This window comes from Phragmites australis, chromosome 2, assembly GCF_958298935.1.
Source record: "Phragmites australis chromosome 2, lpPhrAust1.1, whole genome shotgun sequence".
NCBI classification, from domain to species: Eukaryota; Viridiplantae; Streptophyta; class Magnoliopsida; order Poales; family Poaceae; genus Phragmites; species Phragmites australis.
Window position 1 is genome coordinate 9,941,615 of NC_084922.1, and position 14,909 is coordinate 9,956,523.

Genomic DNA, 14,909 nt, shown 5'->3' on the forward strand with positions numbered 1-14,909 from the left:
TTGCCTCGGTCCTTTTGTGTGTTCAAATGATGCATGTGAGTATTTTCCCTCTTCTGTTTTGGACAGTACTGATACATATTTTCTTTGCTCGATAATAAATTGATACACTGAGACTAGATAATTTACTGAGTACAATAGTTTAGACCTGTGATTATCTAGTTGTCTGATATTTATTGTAGCCCTAGTGAGACTTGTTGATGATTCTGGCTAGTCTGTACTTGTATACCGAGATATATTTCTTGTGTTGTTCATGCAGTGGTCTACCTATTATAATTTGATCCCTGCATGGTGTGTTGTTGTAAGTTCAAACATTGATTAGCATATCAGATTCTGGATAAGGAAGTTGATTCATCCTTTTTGTTTCGTCATTACTTTTTGAATTTTGCTGTTTAGTCTCTATTTCTATCTCAGCGGGAAATTGTTTGTCCTTTTCAGAATATATGCTCTTTGATTTGGTACAGTAGCATTGTCCATGTTGATACTGTGTCATTTTTTATAATTCTATCCATGTTCTAATAACTAGAACTTAGTAAATTATCGAATCATTGATGTACTCAATAGAACAATTAGGGGTTGGATCTTGATTGTCATGGGGTTAATTGTTATTCATTTTCTAATAGCATTTTTATATACCTACTGTCCAGTTCTTGCTGTACACTTTTATTCCTAGGCATCACTTCTGCTGGAGCCTTCAGCTAGCTGTGAAAATATCTTTCACTACCAGTCCTCAGCGCTAAAGTGATAGTCCCCGACTATCACTGCCCGTTAACTACTGTCGGCTCTAAAACCAACAATGCAGAGGGGTTTTAGAGCCGACAGTGATAGGGGTTCTGCAGTTGTGTTTGACTGCAATTGGCCATCGCATACGCGATTTGATGGTGTTAGCTTCCGTTGTGCACGCTGCTGCATGCGTACAGCCATCACTGGTACTATGTCCAGATGCAATACCTTTGTGCATGCAAGTAGTGGCGGCGGATCTAAGCCAAAAACTATAGAGCTATCCTTTTTCTTCATCCTCCTCCTTATTTTCTTTAGATATTCTCTTCTTTCTCTTTCTTGCCCAAAAATTGAAGAGGGAGCTCCAAAATGCGCTAGGGTAGGGGCTTGAGCCCCCAGCCCTCCGGTAAACCTATCGCTACGAGGAAGTAGCCGATGTGCAATTGTCATAAAAACAAGGCTAATATTCCTGCAAGAAGAGTTATAGCCCAAGTTGTGCATGGAAGGCGTATAGATGTGTAATGCGACAAAAAAAAGGGAAGTGGAGGAAAAGCATGTGAAATGAAGGTTTTCTTTTTGGAAAATGAAGTAATTGTTCTCTACAAGAATCTTAAGTTCACGTGTTGCAGATATTTCCTTCAAAAATATTGAAGAAATAACATGGCCTAAATGACTGAGAAAGGTGGGATTTTGAGGGCTCGTTGTCCGCGGGGAATTTTGTTCAGCGTAGAAATTCAATTGCTGAAACACTATCTTTTGAGGGTAACTAAACATAACTGTTTTACAAGATCAAAACATTATTTATAACAAAATAGATTCACAATGATTCCCAACTGGTATGCACCGCATTGGTCCAGTAAACTCTTTTTCTCTCGTTGATTGACAATATACTCCTCATTGTTGGTTTGCTTTACTTTGATCAAACCAATTCATCTTAACCACTTCTTTGTGTCATATAAACCAATGCTATCAAATAAGGCGCGGACATGAGTAGGGGAAGTGAATATAAATCCTTCAAACATATCACACACATTTTAAAAAATTCTTATAAAACCATTCAATTCCCATGAAAGCCGATTAAGATTCTCGTGTTTCAAACAAATCCTGAACACGAGTTGGAGGCTTAAAAGGTGAGTAACTAGTGAATTGCGACCCTATCCCCAGCTGCCAGTGAGGAGAACAGATCTGAGATACGCTCATTTCCTGACAAGCCAGAGCAGCTCCCCACTGTGGCTACAGGATCCATATCCATGCATGCATTATGGAGTGGCCAGGTGAACTCAGCAGTTGACACTGAAGTGGGTCACTCTCACTCTCAACATCTTCACAATTTCCTCCTTTCCTCCAAGAAAGAAAAAAAAATCCCTGCTTTTCCTCCTCCGAAAGCTATTACCTTTTGCTCCAATTCATTTTTTTAATAATGCCCTAATGCATATGGTGGAGCTCACAACTCCACCACCAGAAGAGAGCATTGTTTTCCATCTTCTTTTGATCAGTCTCATATTCCCACTCCCACTCCCACTCCCGCTCTCATCACCACCACCAGCAACAGTAGCCAACATGATGAGAAAAATTTGCAGGGCATTTCACTTTGGGTTCCCTCTCCTGCAAAAAGACGCCGCTTTTTTGGGGCCCTTTTGTTGTCTACTATGCCAGGGTTCAATGAAGATCAAAATGTTTACCACTCCAGGTTTCAAGCAGATTTTGTTCAGATTTTGATAGAAAGAGGGGGCAATTATTGAGTGCCCTGCTTGGAGCATGTCTGCCTTCCTCCATGGATAATGACTTATTGAGCTGCCACTTCCTTATAACGAGGCTCAAGGACTCTGTTCGGATCAGCTTCTCAATAATTAACCTCCTTGACCAGAGTGAGTCCGTGAGTTTGTGTGGCAAAATGAAAATCTTAGCACACACTATTTACCTGTGATAAAAATGCCACCTTTCGGCTTTCTCTAAGACCAAGAGTTTGAATTAGTAGTAAATCTCTAGACTTCCTGTTGGGCTCCGCTGTTTGTGTATAGTGGGTGTATAGTGGTGACTCGTCGGTCGTCCTGATGTTTTCTTTTGTCGTTATAATTTTTTTGTCGGTTTTTTTTAAGAAAAACAGTATAGTTTGTATAGTTTTTAGACTTAGTTTTTCTTACAAACTAAGTTAATTTTACTCTTCTAATATAATCGATCATTCTGTGACTTAGAAGCTTTCTAATATAATCAATCACTTTGGGACTCTAGAAGCTTTAGTAGCTTTTGAAAAAAAAAACCTTAGAAATCTAAACCCAGACCAGTTCTAACCTCTGGTTCATGCTCAGTTTTTTGAATATTTTACCTGCAATAGAAAATGCCAAGTCCACTTGCCTTACGGTGAACTCGATTTAGACAACTGTCACAACTTAATGTACAAGCTTGCACCACCAAGCTATGTCAAATCAAGCACATGAAGCAAGAAAAGGTAAAAATGCCAGGCCAAAATCTATGAAACTAACCAATAATTAAAAGAAAAGGCAAGAGCACTCAAACTCGGTGATCAATTAATCCCTCTTACGCGCCGAATTACTGTTACAAACACCAAGATTACATCATGAGGACATACAGGAATCAGCCCAAAGCTCGCGAGAAGGGTGGGGGGGGGGGGAGCAAATCATCCACAGATCAAGCCGGCCACCCACTTCAGGAGCACAGCAATTAGCTGCGAGCAGAGCATACCGAGAACGAGCGAGCGTAGATGAAGGGGACGCCAAGGAGCGGTCGGCCCGGTCACGGCCGGGTCGCGGTCGGCGACTGCACGGGGAAGAGCGGAAGCAGCCTGGGCGGCGGATGCGGCTCGCCGCCGGTGCTGGCATTGCCGCGCGGCGACGGGTGGAGGTAGAATCCCTTCTCGGCGATGGCGCGGTCCTCGGCTGCCGCGGCCTCCTCGGACCCCGGCAGCGGCGGCAGCGGCGTCACGGGGCTCCCCAGCGCCAGCGATGGGAAGTCCAGCATGCTCGGCGACAGCACCTCCAACCCGCGCGGCGAGAACCCCCGCGGGGAGAACCCGCCGGCGGAGCCACCGGCGCCGAAGGCGGCGGCGGCCGGGAGCAGGGGGCAGAGCATCTTGAGGCTCTTCATGCTGCTCCGCCGTTCGTAGAGCTTGAAAGCCGGCTTCTTGGGCCCCGGGGGTGCGGGCGCTGGCTTCTGAGGGGCCAGCGCCGAGGCCTGTGCCCCTCCCGCAGCCGCGGCCGCCGCGGTCTCCGGCGTGCCGGTGAGGATCTGGACGACCTGCTTAAAGGAGGTGGTGTCCGCCTGGACGAAGGTGGTGGGGAAGGGGTTGGATGGGTCGGCGGACGCCTGCGACAGCGGCATCGGCAGCGCGGCAACCGGCGAGGACGGCGCGGGGCGCTCCCGAGTGCTGGTGGCGGCGCCGGCGTCCATGAGAAAAATGTCGCCTTTGGCTGGCTTGCTTCTCTTGGGAGTGAGGAAGACAGGGTGAGAGAGAAACAAAACTGTGGGTTTTATGGGCTTTTCGGGGAGTGGATTTTTGGAGCTTTGGGATCTGGAATTTCAACTGCTGCTGCTCCTGCCTTTCTTGCTTGGCTTTGCTCTGCAATATGTTGGCAATTGTGTGCTGGCTCAGCCTGGGTGTGTGTAGATCTGACTTCTGCGAAGAAGCAAACGCCAACGCTCCAGACTCCAGCAGGTCAATTTGTGCAGGATGGCTCGGCAGGTGAGCTGGATGGATGTGCTTTGAATTTTGATGTAGAATCTGTCCTTATTTTTTGAATAAGGAGATCAAAAGACAGAATTGTTCGGTTGAATTTGATGTAATAAGATGACTGTACTGAGCAGTAGTAAGTACTTCATTGACAAGAAATTTGTACAGGTACTATGTTCTTAGAGACCTACTCAGAGTCCGTTTGTTTTAGTTTACAAATATGTATTGTTATTCTAATCTATAAGCTAAAATAAATAGTTAAATTGTATGATCTATTTTTTAACACTCTAACATCTAGATTATAACAATCTAGCAATCTGTTTTTTACCGGTTTATATGTAGATTATACAATCCAACTTTTATAAATTAACTTCTTATAATTCACTCTATAAACTGTTTTCCATCATCTCCAACTAAAACAAAAATACCCTAACTTAAGGGATAAATCTTTTTCTCATCTTGTTTACGGACGTATGTTTTGGAGATGTGTCGTGTTTTTACAGTGAAGAAAGGCATTTGCAGAGTAGGGGAGTGTACAACTGGTTTGCCCAAGAAGATTTCCCGGGAAGTACGGTGTTATTTTAGCAGAAAAGACATAACGTACTTCCGAACTCCACGAGAAGAGATGCTGGCGGGAGAGCATGTCGAATTGCAGTATCGTTGGGCCATCGTAGCGCCGGTTGTTTTGCATGTCCAAGTTCAAGCGCATGCATAATTAACCATTCTTTTTTGTGCCACTCCTAAATCTTTCTAGGCGTTTAAGACTTTAAGGCATGTCATATTTCTCCGCAAATTGTTTTCATATGTACGCTTTGGAAATGTCTAATTGTGCTTTAGTAGGAAAAAACATAATGTACTAGTAACAACTAACGGCTTTTAAACTCATCGAGAAGAGCGAAGGAGCGAATGCTCGGTTGGTAAGTTTGATTCTAGCTCTAGAATGTAAAAAAATTAATGCCTTTTTTAATAAAAAATAAAAAACTCATCAAGAAGAGACACTGACGGAAGGGCACTCAGAACTGCAGTGTCGTTGGGTCCAAATGGCACTGATTGTTTTGTATAAGTTCACGTGAAACTGCAGTGCTGTTGGGCCCACATCGCGCAAGTGTTCTATACAAGTTCATGCTGAAGTGCAGTCACGTCATCGGTTGTTTTCTACGAGTCCATGCGCACGGTCATTCTTTTTTTCCCCCCTATATCTTTCCAAGGGTGTAAGGCATGAATTTGTTTTCGTCGAAAGCTTCCCTCATTCAGTAAGATCCATGTAAGGTAGCTTTGTTGAAAACACATGCATGAATTTCGTAGGGGTAAATGAGGCTAAAATTCCTTTTATCAGTCATATGTAAATATTGTAGATTCGATTTTCCCGTGAAATCTTGTAATTGGGTTGGTCCCCCATGATACACCCTTGCAACAAGTAGAAACATTGTTCCATGCAAGTGTCATTGTCCTACCGGTCCACTAAGTCGACCAAAAAATTATTAGGATCATGCTAAGTAGATTCAGAAAAGATGGAGCAATCGAGATGCATTGACTGGAAGCCTTGCTAAATCGGCACAGTCCCATCATGGTTTATGGTTCCACGAAATTGTTCTCTTAGTTTCAAAGGTTAGACTTGACCAGTTTCCTACATAAAAGGACACTGATGGCACCATCTCTCCTACTCACTATAACGACAATTTCAACAACGAAAGGCTCTATCAATTGTTCTCTACAATCTTCATGATCATGTCACTCTCTTCCATGGCCATCTTTTGGGCATATTCCAACGCAATTACTTCTGTTTTTTTAGTATAACTCCTTAGATTTAAGGTAGCCAATAGATCGGCTAATAGCTAGAAGCGATGCTCATAGATAGAAATTTTTGTAAGAAATATATTTTCTCTACAAGTCATACTAAAATAGCAACTCATGTAATCTCTATAAATCACAACTAACTCATGTAATATTCACATGACTATAAATATACAAGGAGCCCCAGAGGCAATTCTGCACGGCAATTAACTTTTCATGGTGTCATAGCCATTCGATCTACCATTAGCTTCCACAACCATGTCGACTACCTTCACTGCATCCAGTAGCTCTACGCCAGCCCTTAGCCACTTCATCAATGTGAAGTTGAACCGAGATAATTTTCTCATCTGGAAAGCCCACCTCATGCCCTACCTATGTAGTCAGCAGTTGGTGGGCTACATCGACGGATCCATCGCCGCATCGGCCAGGATGGTCACCACGGGGACCACGACGCCGTGTGCGTGACACCAAATCCTGCGTACAACCAGGATCAGATCGTGCTAGGCGCGCTGCTGTCTTCCATGACCGAGGAGGTTCTCTCCAGTGTCATGTCCTACTCCACCGTCGCAGAGGTGGCAGTGGTGTGGAGAGCCCTTGAATCTATGTTTGGATGTCGCTCGCAGGCCAAGGTCATGCAGATGCGCATTTAGCTGGCTAGCCTTCAGAAGAAAGGCATGATGATGACGGACTACTTCCACGAAGTGAAGATTCTCGCGGATACTCTAACGACATCTGGGAGCCTGATGCAGGAACAAGAGGTGATCGCCTACCCGCTCACTAGCCTGGGATCTGATTATGATTCCCTGGTCACGGCTGTCATAACACGCGCTGAGTCGATGAATTTGAGCGAATTATACGCTCACCTCCTCCGCTACGAGCCTCATCAAGAACACAACAACTCCATCCTGCAGATCAACACCAACATATCTGCTAACCAAGTTGTCGGTGTATCAGGAATCGGGGGTCCCTGAGTCCCGAGGCCAGGCCAGCCGTCCGCCACGTGTCACCATCCTGCGAGGTCCCTCCTGCGGGATGAGGAAAATCTAACTTCCAGGAGAAGGTGCTCGGGGCCACAGCCTCTGGTCCCCGAGCACCCCAGTTCCCCGATAGCCCGCAGAGTCCAAGTATCGGGAAGAAAGTGCTCGGGGAGGTGCCCGTTCGCCCCTGAGTACCCTAACCCCCCGATGGTCAGAAGAGCTAAGTGCTCGGGAGAGAGTGCTCGGGGCTGCACGTGGCATCCCCCGAGCGCCCGGTTCCCCGAGGGTCAGTACAAAAGTGCTCGGGAGAGAGTGCTCGGGGCTGCACGTGGCAGCCCCCGAGCACTCGGTTCCCCGAAAGATCGTACAAGAGTGCTCGGGAGAGAGTGCTCGGGGCTGCACGTGGCAGCCCCCGAGCACTCGGTTCCCCGAAGGTTCGTGCAAGAGCAACTGATGCCCCGACGACCCAGAAGGGCCCCCGAGGGGCCCGCCGACGAGGTGTCAACCAGTTAGAGGTCCAAGGCCGCATTTAATGTGCATGCGCGGCCTGACATCCTGACGTCCTAACATCCCCAACTGCTCCCGCCGCAGTGTCAGTCCTTGCCATGCTTTGGCAGAGGGGCATGGGGCCATTAATTGCACGGGTCCCGTCCCGTATCATCCGGTGTATCTCGGGATAACGTTGCCAGGATCAAAGCGTTCCGCCTGCCACCCTGCCCTGGCAGAGGAACAAGACAGGGTGGGCGCGTCGGGTGCCTCTGTGGCTGCTCGGTGGGCCCTCTCAACGGCGCCCAGCGCCAGGGCGTCCACAGTGGCGGGTGGTCGGACGCGCGCCGCGTTTTTCCACCGCCCCTGTCACTTCGCCCAGAGGAAACGATGACGCCTTTCTCAGTCGTGGCGCCTTGGAACATGTGCCCCTTCTTTCCCATTTGGGGTATGTCGTGGCCGACGAGTGCATAAAAGGATGGGCATACAGAAAGAAGAGCACGATCGAAAACATCACGGAGAAAGACGAAGAACACCGCAAGCAAGTTTGAGCAGAGCTAGAACAAGGGAGCCTCAAGCTCTTAGCCATACAACATATTCTTGTAACCAGACATATCCCTGAGGGATCCCCCTCAGGGAAGGATATTGCATCCACACAGGAGTAGGGTATTACGCCCCCGTGCGGCCCGAACCTGTCTAAACCCCGGTGCATTTATTTCTCCCTGCACTAGGTCGATCATCCCCCACCACCGGCCGTTGCATTTATTTTCACTTCCATTTATTTCTCCGACGAACTCATTCAGGATCATCCCCCCGGCCGAATCTCTAAAAAGGGGTCTCTCGGGATCCCTGCGACAGGAGTTCACCCTCCGACACAAGTGAACCGCTCTGGCAGTCAAGGTGGTCGTGGCCAAGGCACCGATCGTGGCAGTGATCAAAATAATGGTCATGGCAAAGGACACCCTCAGAACGGCGGCCGTGGCCAAAACTCATCTGGTGGAAGCCAATCTAGGATTGTCTACCATGTGTGTGACCAACCCGGACACGATGCTCTTCGGTGCTAGTATAGGTTCGATCAGGGTTACCAGCCTAAAGATCCTCGCGCTGCCAACACCGCTACAACTGGCTACACCATCGACACCAACTGGTATGCAGACAGTGGCGCCATCGACCACCTTACCAGTGATCTCGAGCATCTGATGGTGCATGGTCGCTACAAGGGAGGAGATCAGGTCCAAGTCGCCGATGGGACAGGTTTGCACATCTCTCACATTGGTCATTCTATTGTCATTGATGTATCTCGTCCACTCAAACTGAAGAATGCACTCCATGTTCCAAACATATATTGACATCTTCTCACTGTTCATAAATTAGCTACAGATAACAACGTTTTTGTTGAGTTTCACCCTAGTTCTTTCTTCATTAAGGATCTGGCAACGAAGGAAATAATTCTTGAGGGACCAAGCAAGGGTGGCCTATATCCATTGAGCTCTATGCATCAACCACATTTCTCCCTGCACACAGCAAAAAATCTCCAAGGAGCAGTGGCATAGGCGCCTTGGTCACCCTTCCCACATTGTGGCTCAAAGCATTCTTAGGTCTAATAATTTTGTCTTAGCCTCAAATATGGATGAGTCAATCTGTAATGCTTGTCAACAAGAAAAATTCATCAATTTCCTTTTGGCTTATCAGTTAGACGATCCACTGTTCCTCTTGAACTCATTCACTCATATGTTTGGTGTCATGCCATTCATTCGGTAGGGGGTTATCAATATTACATTAGTTTCATTGATGATTTCAGTAACTACACCTAGATCTATCTCATGAAACATAAGTCAGATGTTGAACAAATCTTGCAATTTCAAAAGAATGCTTAACTTTAAAATCCGTACTGTCCAAACTGATTGGGGAGGAGAGTACCAGAAGTTGCATAAATTCTTCTCCAATGTTGGCATCTCCCACCGTGTTTCTTGTCCACACACTCATCAACAGAATGGATTGGCTGAGAGGAAACATCGGCACATTGTTGAAACCGGCTTAGCTTTGCTAGCTCAATCATCTTTGCCAGTTCTTTTCTGGGATGAGGCCTTTTTAACTGCTTGTTATCTGATCAATAGACCTCCAAGCAAGGTTATTGATAACTAAACACCCATCTATTGTTTATTCAAGCTACAACCAGACTACACTACTCTTCGTATGTTTGGTTGCACATGTTGGCCTAACCTTAGGCCATACAACAACCATAAACTGTCTTTTCGTTATGTTCTATGTGTGTTCTTGGGCTACAGTAGCTACCACAAGGGATACAAATGTCTACATTGCTCCACTGGTCGTATCTACATCTCCCGGGATGTCACCTTTGATGAAAATGTATTCCCTTTTGCCATCGAGTCCACCCCTTCTGCAGCACCTTCTAATCACTCACCGCCTGTCACCCTACCTCTGCTTCTTAACCAAACACCTATCGACCACTCAGTGACATCAATTGATCAATCCAAGAGTAGTGTTTCACCGAGTACCCCTAATGATAATGACTTTCCCTCTGAGTTGTTTGCTGCAGGTGGTGATTCTAGGCTCCTGACTTGCGATCATGGGGGCGATGTTGTGCTGCAGTTTGTTCCTGCTCAGCATCTTGAAGCTGAGCAACCTGCTGCTCCTGTTCAGCAAATCGCACCAGAGGTGCTAGTGGCGACACGGCCGCGAACTCGACTCCAGGATAACATTGTTCATCCTAAGCAGTATACTGATGGAACTGTGCGCTATCATGGTGCCTTCTCTGCTCAAGTTCACAGACCAACTGATGTTAGAGAAGCACTTGCCGATCCCAAGTGGAAACAAGCCATGGAGTTAGAGATCGTGCTCTCACAAGAATGAGACATGGAAGCTTGTTCCTTCTTAGCAGGGACAGAATGTGGTGGATTGTAGATGGGTCTATAAGATAAAACACAAGGCAGATGGTACTATAGAGAGATACAAAGTCCAGCTTGTAGCTAAAGGTTTTCGTCAATGACATGGAATTAACTATGGTGATACTTTTAGTCCTGTGATAAAACCATCAACCATTCGTCTCATCTTGGCCTTAGCAGTATCTTGAGGATGGGAATTATGACAAGTTGATGTACAAAATGCCTCCTTACATGGGACACTCAAAGAGGATATGTACATGAGCCAACCTCCAGGTTTTATTGATCCCAAGAAGCCACATCATGTATGCAAGTTGCAGAAGGCTCTATATGGGCTGAAATAAGCGCCGAGAGCATGGTATTCTCGGCTCAGTGAGAAATTGCAAGCACTTGGTTCTGTACCGTCAAAGGCAGACACATCCTTGTTTATATTTGACAGAGAAGGAATAGTAATATATGTGCTAGTGTATGTTGATGACATAATCATCACAAGTTCTAACAACAAAACCACTGAAAATCTCCTTAGACAACTATCATCTGATTTTGCTATCAAGGATTTAGGCAGATTAAGCTATTTCCTTGAAATTGAAGTTACAGAAGGCAAAGAAGGCATCACATTGACTCAGAAGAAGTATATAGTAGATTTACTTCAGAAGACTAACATGTTGTAGTGCAAAGGAGCCTCTACTCCAATGTCGAGTACGGATAAGCTAACCAAAGAACAAGGTATAGCACTTGACAAAGCTGGTATTTTTCAGTACAGAAGCACAGTAGGAGCACTGCAATATTTAACTCTAACGCGTCTTGATATAGCCTATGCTGTGAACAGAGTATGTCAGTTTTTGCTTCATCCTACTGATGTTCATTGGAGTGCAGTAAAGAGAATACTCAGATATGCAAAGGCTACTACAGCAATGGGTCTGAAAATTCAGAGATCACCCTCCACATTGTTGAGTGCTTTCTATGATGTGGATTAGGTAGGTTGTCCAGATGATAGACGATCAACAGGTGGTTTTGCCGTTTACTTTGGGCCCAACTTGATCTCATGGAGCTCAAGGAAGCAGTCAACAGTCTCCAGGTCGAGCACTGAAGCGGAGTATAAAGCAATTGCTAATGCCATGATAGAAGTTATATGGTTGTAGTCAGTGCTGAAAGAGCTCAAAGTGTTCCAGTCAAAACCACCATGCCTTTGGTGTGATAACCTTGGAGCAACATATCTCACAGCAAACCCAGTTTTTCACGCAAGAACGAAGCACATTGAAGTTGACTTCCATTTTGTCAGAGAGCGAGTAGCACTCGGATTTCATATCTTCAATGGATCAAATTGATGTCATCTTTACAACGGCACTCCCTAAGCGTACACATGATCGACTCTGCTTCAATCTCAACCTACAAGGTGGCTAAGATTGAGGAGGAGTGTTAAGCAGAGCCATCGATATCTCTGAACAAACTCTGAATCTGAAGATTATCCAGCAACTGAAGTTTGTTATAGCCGATTTCATCGGATATAAGTAATCTCTATAAATCACAACTAACTCATGTAATCTTCACATGACTATAAATATACAAGGAGCTCCAAAGGCAATTCTGCGCGGTAATTAACTTTTCAGGAAGAACATACTACTAAAAGAGTAATAGCTGATCTTTTTTCTCTGGTGACTTGTTTCCATGTCAAATTTTGATATTTTTGAGATTGAATTAGCATTGATACTGGGGTAGAAAACATGGTACAAAAACTTTACTTGATGGTAGGCACGAGTACAATGTACCATGCATCAATCGATTGTACAAATAAGACCGTTAAACAAGCTAGCGCTAGTCGTTGAACAAATCTGGTAGCACATCCGGGCCTGCGTCTTCTTCTACATTTGACACAGTTCTCCTTGCTCCCTCGTTTTTGGACCAATAGGTCTCTCAGAATGGATCGACGTACGTACCTCTCTGTTTGTTTCTTGCTGGGTTTAGGTCATGTTTAATTCAGTTTTTATTAGTTTTTGATACTTAGAAGTAGAAAATTGAACTAAACAGTTCTTCTCTATGAATAACTTTTGCTAAATCTGACAAAAAACTATTATTATTACTAAAAACCAGAAGTTGATTTAAAGAAGTTTTACAGCTTCTAAGAGATAATATTCTAAAGATATATATATATATATATATATATATATATATATATATTATACATTTCATCCGTGTAAAAGTTAATTTAAAAACAGTTTTTCTATTATTAATTTTGTAAAAACAGTTTTTGAAAAGTCTTATCCCAACCAAACAGAAGTAATGGTTTGGCTGGAGCAAGAGCGTGGCTATATATATGCCTGTATCTGTGACAGTGATCGCGAGGAGTGTGGGCAACTGAACTGGGCATGTATATATGCCATGGACATGCATGGGCTGAGGCCGAGCGCCATGATATCTATCAAGTCCGGAAATGAACTGGAAGCAGGGCAGGACCCTTGATTTGGAGGAGACCTCGAGTCGCTTGTCTCTGTACCCTATCTAGATCCCAAGGTACCATAATGGTAGGGGGACGGGGCAGATGCTCCGAGCCTGATATTGCGACGCGTACACAGTAATTGCAACTGAAAAGTGCTATTTTTGCCAATGGTAGACAGTTAGGCACTAGTGAACCATTGTAGCGGTAAGAACGATTGCTATCGCAACTATCCTAATGTTGTACTTGCCGACAAGGCTATTTTTTTTTAAGAAACCCGGTTCTTAGACATTTTCTTACTTTCTCTAACGCGAGCGAGCTCTAACTCGTTATGAGAAAAAACCTTATAGGTATGACACCGTCATCGCTCATGGAATACTATTATATAAAGTGCAATTTAAGAAGAAGAGAATACAACATGGAGACTACTTTAATGTTTGACTTCTAATATATTTGCACATCAATAACGAAAATGGACATTACTATACTAGCTCATACAGTCCCTGTTCGGTTGTTGTATATCCGAGAGTTGTCCCTGCTAGTTTCGTGCGAAGAATTGTCTCCTTGTTATACCCTACGCATGTGGAGTACCGCCATATCGCATTCTGCAAAGCCGTGGTACGCGAGGACCGTAGCCGTAGCGAAATCGGTGGAAGACGCGGGAGGAGCTTGAGAGAGAGGAGGAGGAGGCGGATGGGACAATAAAGGCACGTACTTTTCAACGTGCGCCAGTGTGTGATTTGACTTTTGGAGCCCTTGCTGCGTTTCTTTCTTCCTCGTGGGCCGTGACCGCCTTTCCTGCAGTGCAGACTCCATCTCCCTCCTCCCCCCTCTCTCTGCGGGCAGCTTTTCCTTTCTTTATTTCATGTCTCCCTGTCATGCCTTGCGTGTCCTCTTTCCGTCAGAACCGCAAACAACTCGGTTCCCAGATTCAGAGCGAGACGACGGCCCTTCATCGTCGTGTAGGCTGCAGGTGCATGCATGTCTCTGCTGAAGCTAAAAAAATGTGAACACTTTGCAGGCTCGCGCGGGAAGCGAGGAGGAACACGAAGAGTGGGGGAAAAAAAAAACTGTATTCTGCTACAGCCTACTGCACACCCGGGGTAAATGGGATTGGGAATCTTCAGAAGTTAAGCTCCCCGGCGTTTCAGTCAGCGTGATGGACGGAGGCATGCAAAAAACGCAGCGCGATGCAGGAGAAGGGCTCCATCGTCCGTCTGCCGCGTGGATGCGCGCATGCATGCTCGTCCGGTGCGGTTTCAAGTCACCGGGGAGAGAAGCATGGGATTAGATCGCACTGCGCGGGTAACAGGGCACGCAGTGCAGATCAGCCTGGGAAGAAGAAGAACGGAAGGAGTATTAGTTTATGAGACGGTGGTATCGCCGGCCACATGCGTTGATCCTATCATGTAGCGACGGCGACCACGGGAGCTAGCAGAAGAAGCGATGTTTAGGATCACATGACACTAACGTTTCACTGCCAAGTTTCCCTCGATAAATTAAATGTTCGCGTACTAGGCCGGCGGTGGAGATCGACGATGCGTGCTGTAACACCAAACGCCGCGCGCACTTAAAGTGCTGCTTCTTTTTCGTCAAGCCGACGCACCACCCCTTTCCTCCCGTTAGGGTTTTAGCAAAAACACACCTGGATCAACAAGTCAAACACAACATCAACACATAAGACTAAAAGGATGTTTTTTTAACGAGGTTCAGTTATCTTGCTTATATCCTCAGAGTATGATTACAGGTATTTATCCACATATGATTTTTTTGTCGATACAGTTACATAGTGGTAACTTATATTTAAAGATTAGGAAATAAGAGTCCAAACACAACTCTTTTTTTAGTCCTACTCAAATACAATTTAAATTTATCTGTAACCGATCCTGTACACGTATTCCAACACCTCC

General features: G+C 45.4%; 1 protein-coding gene across 1 annotated transcript; it reads right to left on the reverse strand.

Annotated features, from left to right (window-relative positions):
• Positions 1-3,206: 3,206 nt before the first annotated feature.
• Positions 3,207-4,490, reverse strand: LOC133909848 (VQ motif-containing protein 4-like). Its single transcript, XM_062352394.1, has one exon. The coding sequence runs from the start codon at positions 4,123-4,125 to the stop codon at positions 3,472-3,474; it is 654 nt and encodes a 217-aa protein (XP_062208378.1). The 5' UTR covers positions 4,126-4,490; the 3' UTR covers positions 3,207-3,471.
• Between the last annotated feature and the right edge of the window lie 10,419 nt (positions 4,491-14,909).

What these genes read in the sequence shown, in the direction of transcription:
- LOC133909848 (XM_062352394.1), bottom strand. Translation starts at nt 4,125, where the DNA reads ATGGACGCCGGCGCCGCCACCAGCACTCGGGAGCGCCCCGCGCCGTCC.